At 35.1% G+C, this 13538-nt stretch overlaps 1 protein-coding gene and 1 pseudogene across 1 annotated transcript; one reads left to right on the forward strand and one right to left on the reverse strand.

Annotated features, from left to right (window-relative positions):
• The first annotated feature begins 6566 nt into the window (after window positions 1-6566).
• LOC107802038 (peroxidase 17) lies at window positions 6567-9032 on the forward strand. Its single transcript, XM_016625478.2, has 3 exons — window positions 6567-6891; window positions 6982-7173; window positions 8016-9032. The coding sequence occupies exons 1-3, from the start codon at window positions 6685-6687 to the stop codon at window positions 8628-8630; spliced, it is 1014 nt and encodes a 337-aa protein (XP_016480964.1). The 5' UTR covers window positions 6567-6684; the 3' UTR covers window positions 8631-9032.
• A 90-nt stretch (window positions 9033-9122) lies between these two features.
• LOC107802032 (uncharacterized) lies at window positions 9123-13330 on the reverse strand (annotated as a pseudogene).
• Window positions 13331-13538: the final 208 nt, after the last annotated feature.

The following is a 13538-nucleotide window of genomic DNA, read 5'->3' on the forward strand; positions in this document are numbered from 1 at the left end:
TTTTGGAAATGATTGGAGGGTTAGGGATTTTGCTCTAAAGCTTATAAGAATGGAGAAAAGAAATAATCTCAATTGAGATGGTGTTGTCGGACCCGTGTTAAATTGTGGGAATGTAGAATCATCCACAAGTATGTGTGTAAGAATACAATTAGTAATTTAAAGTCCTCAGAAAGATTCTTAGAACGTTCGAGGGTGAACATTTGTTTAAGAGGTGGAGAATGTAACGATCCGACTTGTCGTTTTAAGAATTAATGCCTCGTCTAGTGGCTTAACATCTCGAGCAGCTTCGTAATATGTATCATGACCCGCGGGGTGTGGTCGAGTTTGATTTTCGGAAGATTCGAAATTTAATTAAAAGAACAATTCTTATTTAAGAAGCTTAAAAGAAAAGAGTTGACCGGGGAGTTGACTTTTGAGCAAACGACTCCGGAATAGAATTTTGATGATGTCAATAGTTTCGTATGATGATTTCGGACTTAGGCGTATGTTCGGATTTCATGAAAATTATGCCAGGTTTAGAGGAGCGGGCCCCGCGTTGACTTTTGTTGACTTTTTGGAATAAATTTTTAAGTCGACGTATTATTATCCGAAATTATTTCTGATGAATTTTAATGAAGTTATACAATTAATTTGGATAGATTTGAGCTGTTCGGAGGTCAATTCAAGCAAGAAGGCTATTTTGGAATATCGGCCTAACTTCAAAAAGGTAAGTGTCTTGCTTAACCTCAAGTGGGGGAATTACCCCTTAGGCATTGAGTCTTATGTGCCATTTGTGAAATGTGAAAAGTCGTGTACGCGAGGTGACGAGTACGTACTCGGGCTTATACGTGCAAAATTCATTGAAATAAAGTCTTAGGCATTATTGTGTAGTAAATTGGGAAATTATGAAAAATTATTAAATCATCAGTTTGCCATACCTAAATCCTTATTGTTGAATTTATTTTTATATAATAATTTGATGTGATTGTTACTTTAAATATTTATAAAATTTCGTGAGCATTGTTGGTTTAATATTTCTTGGAAATTAATTCCAATATGAATTTTCTTAGGCAAATAATTAATTTAAGCGAGCTTAAGAATAAGTATTAATATAATTATCTAAATTTACATTAATGAAGGTTTTGCTTTATGCTGAGTAATTTCTATCTCTATTGATTATTTTTGGATGTTATATACATTGTGTGGAGCCTTGGGCTATTTGTTGTGAAATTAATTGATTTTTGTTATATCTTTGGAATTTGGTTGTGGCCATTGGGCAAATTGTGATATGAATTAATTTTATTATGTTGCCGTATTAATTTTCCATGTAAATTATTGTGTTGTGTGAGTTATTATTTTGGAGAGATAAGGGTGGTATTTCACTATTGTTGTGTTTGTTGGAATATTGTCTGGGGGAGCGATAGGGGTGGCAATATGAGCGATAAGGGTGGCTATTGATATTGTCTGGGCAGAGCGATAAGGGTGGCTATTGTGAGGGACTATATGTGATGATGCGGGGTTGTGGTGTTGATAATTTTCATGTGATGTTGTGACTTTCTTGTGTTTACTTTTATATCTTGTGCAATTTGTCTTGTTGTTGGTAAATTGATAACAATCTGATTTATGTTGAAATTGAGAGCATGTGGCTATTGCTAGGCGAATTATAAATTGAAATGTGCGCACGAGATGCCGTGAGTAAATAATGAGGATATTTGGTACGTGAATTGTCCGCGCAGTTGTGATATGAAATGTGGGCACGAGGTGTTGTGATGAAATGATAATGATATTTGGCACGTGAATTGTCTGTGCAGTTGTGAGATGAAATGAGGACACGAGGTGCCATGGAAATATGATGATTTAATTATGGGCACGAGGTGCCGTGGAAATATAAAAATGGGTTGAGACCCGTATTTACCAAAAATATGTAAATGGGTCGAGACCATGATTATGAAATGAGGTGTCACATGGTGACTTTTCAATTTAAAGAATTATATTCAAAATATTTATTTGGAAGGATTGTTATTCAAAAAGAATTATATGAAAGAATTGTATTTGAAAGATATTTATTTGAGAAAATTATATTTGAAAAGATTTATTAAAAGAATTATATTTGAAAAATAATTATTTGAGAAAACTACATTTGAAAGAGATTATTTGGAAGAATTAAATGTGAAGGATATTTATTTGAAAAACTTGAATTAATTGGGCGTACATGTATTTATTAATTGTTGAGTGATATTTATGGTATTCTTGTTGTCTTGCTGCGCATACTACTGGTTGTTTTATCCTGCCCTTATTGCTATTTGTTTCCTAGTATTTTGTATATTATATTGCACAGATTATTAGAATAGTGAGTGTCTTGACTGTACCTCGTCTCTACTCCATTGAGGTTAGTCTTGATATTTACTGGGTACCGACAGTGGTGTACTCATACTACACTTCTGCATATTTTTGTGCATAGTCAGGTATTGCAAATATCGGACTTGAGCAGAATTACAGCGAGATCGTAAGGATTCAAGGTAGAGTTGCTTGGTCGTCGCAGTCCTTTGGAGTCTTTTCATTTCATTGTACTGTTAAATTGTAATCAAACAGTATTGTATATTCGGTCCTCGTGACCATTCCATGTATTCAGTTAGAGTTCGTGACTCAGTACTACCAGTCTTGGGAGGTTATATATTGTAATTATTTCTGTTGTTAGTTTCAAATAAAAAAAATGGCTTCAAAAGGTAATTAAAATCAGCTTACCTAGTCTTAGAGACTAGGTGTCATCACGACGCATGTGATGGGATTTTGGGTCGTGACAGGGCCCCACGGGCGATTTTTGAGTTAATTTCGGATTTTATTAAAAAATATAGTATTTTCTTATGAAATTAATTCCTATAATTTTTGTTGACTGTATCGAATTAATTATGACTATATTCGAGTCGATCGGAGTCGAAAAATTGAGGAAAAAGCATACTACTTGGTTAAATTGGAGCAAGTCGAGGTAAGTGACTTGTCTAACCTTGTGTGGGTAAAATTTTTCCTAGGATTGGTACTGATGTGATAATTGTAATGTGGTGAAAGTCGTGTACACTAGGTGACGAGTGTGTACACGGGCTAAATGTAAAGGATTATGTTTTTAAATTGTGTATATCATTGTTGCGCATTAATTAAATTATTTTATCTTGTTATATTCTTCATCATTGATCTGAGTTATATACTTTAAATTTGTTTGACCTTTTCCTGCTAATTGTTTTGCCTGTTTAGTTGGAGCTTGGTTTCTTTTATTCTGTGCATTATTTGAAGGTTGATTTTCTTTAAATTAAATATTATTAATATGAAGTATTTGACATTTTCAAATTTGGTATTGAAGCAACGTATTAAAGATTTTGAAATATTATTTTGCTGAATTATTTATTCCTGAATATTTCTGTAAGATTTTCGTACTCATTGTGATGGAGACGTGAGCTCTTTATTGTGGAAACGTATTATTGATGATTTATTTTGGCATGAGTCGTGAGCTCTTTATTATGAAAATATATTGTTGTTGATTTATTTTGGCAAATTGAATTATTTGGGCACTTTGAGGTGCAAATTATGATATATTGTGATATTGATACGCATGCGGTGGTATAAGGTCTGAGTGTGAAAATGTATGCGGTGAGATAAAGGTAGCTTGATATGCATGGCTAGTAGGGGTACTACTAGAAGTCATGCGGTGTGATAAGGATGGCTAAAACGCGAAATGTTATTTCGGAAAAAAATATTTTCTTTCAATTAAATTGTGAAGGCTCCCACGGTGATATAAGAAAATGAGATATTGTGAATTTATTTATGATTTGGGATTACGAGGCAGTATCTCGGGAGTGCCCTTGTTGATATTGATTTTATAGCCACAGTTGCCTTTGATTATTTGTTGTGATTTTCTTAAAGTTGAAAGGAATTCTGTTTTGTTTCCTCGTGATATTATTTGTCATTATTTTGTGTAATTAAATGGAGACATACTACTTGATTCATTTCCATTGTCATTTTATTTTATTATATTATTAAATATTTTACCATTTATTATTATTTTTTCAGTAAGGCCTGATCTGACCTCGTCACTACTATACCGAGGTTAGGCTTGGCACTTACTGGGTACCGATGTGGTGTACTCCTACTACGCTTCTGCACTTTTTTGTGCAGATCCAGGCACTTCTTACCAGCCCAGATATCAGTGAGTACCTGTGCACGGAGACTTCGAGGTATATCTGCCAGCGTCCGCAGACTCTGGAGTCCCCTTCTATTCTTGTTATGTTGCTTCCTTATTTTCTTTAGACTCTGTTATATAGAGACATTGAGGATAAATTCTTAGAAGCTTGTGACTTATTTCTACCAGATTTTGGGGGTTGTAATTATGTAAAGTTTCAGATTTATTTATTTCAGATTTTATTTTTATTCCGCATTGATAGGCTTACCTAGTCTTAGAGACTAGGAGCCATCACGACATCCTACGGAGGGAATTTGGGGTCGTGCCATTAATAAATCAAATAATTTTGTACAAATAAACTTTGTTACGCCCTTGTTTAGTTCATTCACATTATTTGAAATATCCTTAACCATTTCCTAATATTAATCAAGTAATTAATCTAAACTTGCGTTTAGGGGTAGGCATAATTTGGGCAAACCCGAAATTCGAATTTTTTGAATTTTTGGTTTGAATTTTTTGTTTGAATTTTCGGATTACGGATTGGATTTTGGATTTAATTTTTAAATTTTTCTGATTCAAATTGGATGTTGGATTTGGTACTTTAGATTTTTGGATATCTGAGTATCCAAAAAATTTATAATTTATATTTAGTCCATTATCCATATGCCAACAGTAATAAGTTCAATACCCTAACCATTAGATATTATCTCATATATTCAATATTAATTACTAAGTTACTGTCAGAATACTTTCTATTTGACATGGTTTTACTATTGATATTTCTTATCGGCCGTATTAATGTTTATGTTGCATTTTCTTGACAATAATTTATTTACTTGAATACTATATTTGGATGATTGGAGTGAGACTGAGAATGATGAACTTTTTAGGCAATTTAACATGAGTACTTCATTTGGACATTTATTTTTGTAAAAAAAAAATATCTCAACTTATAAGCTCAAAACGAAAATCCAAAATATCCAAACCGTTTAATCCGAAACCGAACTTAAAATATCCGATCCAATCCAAGCTTATTTGAATTGGATTTGGATTATCATTTTTTCAATCTGAAAATTAAAAATCCAAACATAAGTTTTTATATCCGATCCAAATTGCCGGAACGCCCACCCTTACTTGCGTTGTTCACATTTATTTTGATTTAGATCTAAATGTAATAAAAGAATCTTCAGCCTTAAATCACTTTTGAAAACTACTTCTATAAGTCGGACATAGCATTTAATTCGTACATTGAAAGTCATTACTCCTTTTGAGATGAAGGAACTAGTATAAATACATTCACAAAAGAAAATCTGAAATTCAATTTGCTGTTTATAGAGTGTTTCTTTTTACCAAAAACAATAACAACCACCAACAAAAAATAGTGTAATCCCACGAAATGGGGTATGAGGAGGATAGAGTGTACCCAGACTTTACCTCTACCTTACGAAAATAGAGATGTTGTTTCCGATAGACCTCCAGCTCAAGAAAAAATAAAAAATAAAAACAGAAACAATAAGTAGTAACAGCATCAAGCAAAGGTGATAGATTAGTCTAAGCGAAGGAAACAACATATAATAAAAGAAATCGGCGAATAAGACCATATAAAAATACGAAACTAATACTAATGCTACCCGCATGAAAAAGAAGAATCTTTCAAAAACAGAACAAAAATTAGGCAAGAGTGTAGATCATATAATCTTTCTGTTCCAACAACAACAATAAACGCATTATAATTTTACAAGTGGGGTCTGAGGAGAGTAGTGCGTACGAAGATTTTATCTCTACCTAGTGAAGATAGAGAGGTTGTTTCTAACCGACTCTCGGCTCAGAATAACCGTTCTTTTACCTAGAAATATAAGATTCGAGCTCTAGAAATGGAAAAAGAAAAATTGGTGACTAGTGCTTCCCCTTTTAAGTGATCTTATACGATATGAGTCAAGATTAATTAACCAGGAACACTTTCCCTTTTAATTGATTTTACGATCTGGATTAATCGGGCCTTTCAGGGAGAATCGAACCCCCATCTTTCCTAGCGAACCCACAACCCTTACCATTGAACTAAAACCCTTTTTGTTACTGGGTTCGGCAGTATATATTTATATAGATTTAGTAATTATTTCAATACAAATACAGAATTCCAGAAAAAGTCACCGGGTTCGTCCGAACTCACACCCACTACTGTAGCTCCGCCCCTTCGGACAGTGCACATCAAATACAAAATGGTTATAAAAAAAACTACTCCTAAACTCCTAAATCCTACCTATACAACAAGTGGGTTCAGTTAGTTGAAAATTCAGAAAATAAATGACGTGATTTTCAAAAATTATGCAGATTCATGACTATACCCCACACACCCTATTTATCACCCAACCAAAACAAACTCTTCACAATTGGCCTATTTGTCTCCCCTATATAATACTGACAACACATGCAAATCAGGAATTTTTCCCTATACCATTCATCTCCCTTTTCAAGAACCAATACAACAAACGAAAAAAATTAAACACTAGTAAAAAAATATTCAAGAATCAAGAATGCCTTATAGCCATTTTTTCTTCTTTCTCCTTATAAGCTTAGCTTTTGCAGCTATGGCTGTTCCTACACTTAGGCCAGGTTTTTACACAGAAACATGTCCACAAGCTGAATCTATAGTCAAAGATGTGATGAAAAAAGCAATGAAAAGAGAGCCCAGAAGCGTAGCCTCAGTTATGAGATTGCAGTTTCATGATTGCTTTGTTAATGTAATAAAAATTTCAAGAATCCATTTTTTTTCCTGTATTTGAAAATTCTTGTTTTGGGGTTAATTTTTGTGTTTATTTATTTATTTATAGGGATGTGATGCGTCTTTGTTGTTGGATGATACACCAAATATGCTTGGAGAAAAACTGGCTTTATCAAATATAAATTCACTGAGGTCTTATGAAGTTGTAGATGAAGTTAAAGAGGCACTGGAAAGAGCCTGCCCTGGTGTTGTTTCTTGTGCTGATCTTTTAATCATGGCTGCCAGAGATGCTGTTGTTCTGGTATATTTATATTCTCATCTTTTCAACTTCCATTTCCAAAAAAGGAAAAAAATCATCTTTTTTGGGTGGTGGTGGTTAGGCTTGGCGTATCAAAGTTGCTGTCATATAACTAGAAGTTCACGGCTTTGAGCCGTGGAAATAGCCTCTTGCACAAATGCAGGGTAAGGCGGTGTACAATAAACCCCTGTGATTCGGCCTTTACTCGGACCCCGCGCATAGCGAAAGCTTAATGCACTGGTGTTGGTGTGGGAGGTGTGGGGAGATTTCCATACTGAAACATTTCTTTTCTGAGTTTTTGCCTACCAGCTAATTAGGGCGGGGGCGGGGGGGAGTAGGGGGTGGGAGTGGTGGAGGGGAGGAGAAGAAGGATATAATCATATAAATATGTATCTCAAAGTAAGCTTAATTGTTTTTTTCTTTTGATAAGGTCAAAGTAAGCTTTATGTAAACCAAAGGAGCCCAAATAATTGAATTTCTTTTGGTGTTCGAAATAACTTTTGTGTATTTTGATTATGCTATTGCGAACTTGCTACCTTCCACTCCCACAAGCATAGGTAATAGGAAATTCTGCCCATCAAAAATTAAACAGATAAGAAATCACATACTATATTTCTGTCTCTGCCGGAATTTGAGGAATACAAGTAATTCATTAGTATACTAAGTTCTTGGTATTACAAATTGAGGAGTGAGTAGGGGTAAAAGAAAAAGGAAAAGGAACCCCAAATTTTGTACTACAGTAATTATGATGAAAAATCTCCTCTTTTTCGTTTTCTTTTCCCTATGTTGTCTTTTGAGTTACTTGGTAAAACAGAGGATCTTATTTGTTTTAAACTTCTACTCAGACTGGAGGTCCAAATTGGGAAGTGAAGTTGGGAAGGCTAGATAGTTTAACAGCAAGTCAAGAAGATTCAAACCAAATCATGCCAAGCCCAAGATCAAATGCAACATATCTCATTGATCTTTTCAGCAGATATAATCTCTCAATGAAAGATCTTGTAGCACTTTCTGGTTCTCATTCCATTGGCAAAGGAAGGTGTTTTTCTGTTGTCTTTAGGCTATATAATCAGTCCGGCTCGGGCCGGCCTGATCCTACCATTGAACCAAGATTCAGAGAAAAGTTAGACAAGCTTTGTCCACTTGGTGGAGATGGGAATGTAACAGGAGATTTGGATGCAACACCTGAAGTATTTGACAATCAATATTTCAAAGACTTGGTGAATGGTAGAGGGTTCTTGAATTCAGATCAAACACTTTTTACTAATCCTTTTACAAGGGAATATGTAAGAGAATTTAGTGTAAGTCAGAAGAAATTCTTTATGGCTTTTGTTGAAGGGATGATAAAGATGGGTGACTTGCAATCTGGCCAGCCAGGTGAGATTAGACAGGATTGCAGAGTGATTAATAGCCGTCGTCCGCGTGTTGAAGTCTTGTTTGAGACTTCAAATGGAGGAGAGTGACTACCAACTGAATTGGAGAAAGGTTTGAAAAAGTCTATTCTAGTTTTATGATCAGAATAATATCAATCAGATTGTTTGTTCTGATGTTTTATGGGTAGCTTTGTTTGGATTTTACTTCAGTATTTCCTGGCTGACCATGAAGGGGAGTCTTGGCGTAACTGATAAAGTTGTTGTCATGTGACCGAGGTCATGGGTTTGAGTCGTGTAAACAACCTCTTGCAGAAATGTAGGGTAAGACTGCTTATATTAGATTCTTAGTGGTCTAGCCCTTCCCCGGACACCGTGCATAATGGAAACTTAGTGCACCGGGCTGCCCTTACTTCTTGGCTGGCCGCGGCTGCTCTTGTATAACAAAAGACTTGATTATACAATACAATAAGATTTATGTAACAATCAAACAAACATTGAATTTGAATTAACAATACAATACAATCAGTAACAACCATCCAAACAGCCTGAAAGACTGAAGAGGGACATAAATCTAAGCCCCTGCTAGTTTTTAATTGACCACGTAAAAGAAGGGAACACCGAGCACATGTGTAGGATATGCAGCGTATTTCAAGGCAAGAGCACGTACAGAATTATTATCTGCAGCTTCTCCGAATTTACTAAGTTCAAGTTCAGTAGCATGAACTCCACATGATGTGATAAATAGTGATGCAATTCCAGCTGCATTCGCGCCTTTGATATCATGGTGCAAGGAATCTCCTACGTTAATACAATCAGAGGCATCCACAGCAGCAGCCATTTCCGTAGCTGACTTGTATATTATCTGCTGCGACGAGCTCGTCATGAGATAGTTCAACGATGTTCAGAATATATCAATTGAGACAAAGAAGCACAACATCAGACAAATAATGATTAATGACATGTATATAAGCACTACATTGATGTTCTTCCACTAATCAGGGGCGGACGTAGAGTATTAGTTATGGTTTCATTCAGTAGCTGTGACTCAGATCAGTATCAAATGTATTGTGGTTTCGAAGTCGAACTTATAAAGTTAAAATCCTGGCTGCCACCAATTCAAGGATATGAAACTAATGTTACGACCTTCTACAAGACATATCTTGAATATAACTTACCTTATGTGGTTTACCCATCCATTTTACTTCACCTCCAAGTTTTTCATATGTGGCTGCCAATGTTCCTGAAAAATAAGTCCAAAGAGAAGAATCTCAGTCTTGAATCTAAAGATGGACAAAGACAAGGTACAATGTGACAGGTGTCGGCAGGGCTTTGGTCTAGCGGTAACAGTAAATGCGCATTTAGTCATGTGTGGGCTACACCTAGGGGGTTAGAACCTTATCATAAACAAAAGCCTAGTATTTAAGAAAAGAAGGATAGAGGTGCCCCCATTATCTACTAGTTCGGAAATTTCTCGGGTATAAAGAAAAGGTACAAGGTGAAGGGGAGCCTTGGAGCAATGGTCAAGTTATCTTCGTGTGATCTATAGGTCACAGGTTCAAACCGTGGAATCAACCAACGATGCTTGCATCAGGGTAGGTTGCCTACATGACCTTCCCCGGATCCTGCGTTGCACCAAGCTGCCCAAAGAAAAGGTACAAGGTGGCAATCTATAACATACTCCGAACCCATATTTCACTCTACACATTAAAAGATTCACTATATAAGTACAAAATAACAAATTTCGAACCAGTAAATCAAAGAGTTGTGATAGAATTTCGAACTCAACGCCATAAAGTTCAAATCCTGAATCCGCCTATGAGGACACATGCCCTCAAGTATAAAGTAACTCAACCAGCAAAAGCATGAGTGCAAGAAAAGCATTCTTACCGGGCATAGCACGTAGATTTCCAGGCTCTATAGTTACATAATCAGGATTTGCTACCACCATAGGAATTTTCTTAGAAGCACATTGCTCCGGTATCTTCTCAAGGTCATCAAGATTCATTTGAAGTGAGTCACCAGAAGAAAGGCCCAAAGCATCAGTTCCGTGAGCCAAAATAAAATCGGCTTCCTGAACATTTTCCACTACTTCTAGTCCGAGACCCTGAAGTAAAAAACCAGAGCCACTAACCACTTAGTTGAGAAAGACTAACATTTTCTTTCAGTTCAAACAGTAAAGAAAACTAAGGATATTAATCTAAGGAGTTCACAAAACTTTATGTACCTCGAGAGAGATAGCACCCTTGTCGCTCCAAGTCAAGTGAATGCATGATCTTCCTAAAGAGGCAAACCATTCGTCGTCTCTCCTGATCATAATTATATGTAATGGAGCAAATTCACTTACAAATCTGATAGAAACTACATTTGATTTTATTAAGTTTTTCTCTTGAATTGACAGTCCTAAAAGCAACATTCTAAAAATAAAAATGATATAATGTGAGGGATGAAAGAGAGAAGTTAGCAGTGATAGTCGTTGATGATGACTATGTGAGACGGTGAGAGCAGTCATTTGGTAGATCAAAAGTCAAGCGAGACATCAGACATGCATAATACAAAGAAATTTGAAGCGCCATATATTGAAGCATCTTAATTTGATGATCAATAGAAACTTAGCGAAGATATAAATACAGAACAACAGACTTAGTCTAATCCCATAAACGGGGTCTGGTCAGCGAAGAAATAAATCATTATATAATTTGCTCAATATCTACTTTAAATGTAAAAAAGTATGTAACCTTAGAAGATACTGATGTGTTAATTCTCCACTGGTAATAACACCAACAAAGAGTGATGTATCAAATCCAAGGCTCTTCAATTTTTCCAGGGTTGTAGATGCTCTTCTTGAAGAATTACTAATGATTGCCCATTTTGCACCATAACTTGCTAACTTTCCACTGCTTAATTAACATCATTAGTTAGACATTAGGAAAACTAATTAAAACAGTAAGGAACCACTGAAAGGTGTGTATATACAAGCTTAATCACCAAAATATCAAAGCTAAGAGATGAAAACTTACACGTCGAAATGGCACCAGGATAAGGTTGTTTCCCATCATGAAGCACTCCAAACTGATCAAGAAACCATGCCTGAAGACAATTTTGGAAACTCTTCGGGAATTCCAATAATATTTAAATCATACAAAACAATTATAACCACTTTACATCCCGACCTTTTATAATGTATGACACAACGGCAAATCTCAGCGTTCAACTGAGTTTAGATAAATCCGATATTTTTGAAACGACGGTGGACAAACCCCGTAGTCATAATGTGTTTACAATAGGACTTTCACATGTTAAAGTATTTTCCTTCCATCTCCATTTGATTTTTTTTCTCCTCGCCGCAAGAATAAAATTCTCCGGCTTGGATGGGTTACCTTGGGCGAAGTGCAGCAGTAGTCACTTTAAAGTCTACTATTTAAAATATATCCACAATTTATAATATATTTAAAGATTAGTTAATTCACACAAACTAGGACTAAGTATTATGAATTTATGAGCTACTAATTTGGAATTCAGGGCTTAGCGTCCTAAATTTTTGAGCTGCTAATTTAAAATCCAGGACTAAGCATCCTGAATTTCTGAATTACTAATTTAAAATTCAGGATATGGTGTCGGTTTAAACTTCAGGACGTCGTGTCCTTAAGTTTGAGCAAATTGACTAATCTTTAAATACATTATAAACTGTGGATATATTATAAACATCATGTTTAGAAGTGGTTTACCTAGTATCATTTCCACGTTGCCTCCTTTGGAACAAAACCCGGCCTAACATGAGCAACTAAGGAAAGCCCAGCCAGTTTGGGAATCGGTGGGCTCACCCTTAATGAGTTCGATTTTGAAGGATTCATAGAAATTGGTAATAACACGCAATTTTCACGGATAGAGTTCATGAGCAGAATTCTTATAAATATACAGATGCAATTAAATCTAATACTCTAAACACCAACCTTCATACTTGCAGCTCCGATGAGAATCCAAAGTTCCCATTTTAATTTAGAGGAGTTAAATAGGAAAACTACAACTGTTTGGTATAGTGTAAAATGGTTCTTTTGATGATTTTCTAATGTTATGTTGTCTTAAATTAATGAAATCGGTACCCTAAACTAAATAGCAAAGAAGGGAAAATAATTTGCATCATTGATGGGCGCAAGTCATTTTCCTCTACATCTATCTTTTAGCTATATGGTTGTTTGTTAATATGTTCCAAGAAAATTAGGAAAAGAAAAAAGAAAAGAAAATCTTGGTTTTGCAATGTAACTAGAAACCTATGCAGTAACCTACAGTTTGCGTTAAAAGGGATAACTTATCTGCATCCATGTTTACGTTAAACCATATCAACTTACGATCGTTAAGTGTTTGATGAGATGAGAATATATATTAATAAATTACATCAAATTATGATCGTTAAATGTTTGATGAGGTGAGAATATATATTAACAAATTATGATTAAGTAATAAATATGTATTAACACATATTATGCACCTACCGGTTTGATATAAACATTGGGCAGATAATTTTTCACGTAAAAGAGTATCAAGAAAATGAAAATGGTGAAAAACCATTTAGAATCAGATAATTGGAATATCATGTACTGAAACTAAAGAAGCACGGTACCTTGAATTGACGAGTTTCACAAGCTGCTGTTGAATTCCATTCAAAGTTTGAATATTAAGCTCGTTTAGCTTTGAGGATTGAGCTGATAAGCATGTTCCATTCATCATTGACCTCTAATTCTCTATGTGTGTTTGTACTTTTTTTAGTTCTTGATTTCGACTTTGCTCTGTTTTTTTTCCAATTGAAAGCTACACTGGTCAACGCCAAAAAATAACCACCCACTTAAAACACAGCACACCACCCCCAATAAATTAAAATAAACATGCACCCACATAAAATAACTTAGTTATATATTACCCACTTATAATTCAATAACTTAGTTATAGATACACCCCTTGTGATTCAAAATAAAACACTTACCCTTACTCCCGAATGCACTT

Source organism: Nicotiana tabacum, chromosome 13 (assembly GCF_000715075.1).
Source record: "Nicotiana tabacum cultivar K326 chromosome 13, ASM71507v2, whole genome shotgun sequence".
NCBI classification, from domain to species: domain Eukaryota; kingdom Viridiplantae; phylum Streptophyta; class Magnoliopsida; order Solanales; family Solanaceae; genus Nicotiana; species Nicotiana tabacum.

Excerpts from the sequence above, each read along its gene's own strand:
- LOC107802038 (XM_016625478.2), top strand. The coding sequence starts at position 6,685 with ATGCCTTATAGCCATTTTTTCTTCTTTCTCCTTATAAGCTTAGCTTTT. Across the intron at positions 6,892-6,981 it reads TTCATGATTGCTTTGTTAAT|GGATGTGATGCGTCTTTGTT; the intron begins GTAATAAAAATT and ends ATTTATTTATAG. Across the intron at positions 7,174-8,015 it reads CCAGAGATGCTGTTGTTCTG|ACTGGAGGTCCAAATTGGGA; the intron begins GTATATTTATAT and ends ACTTCTACTCAG.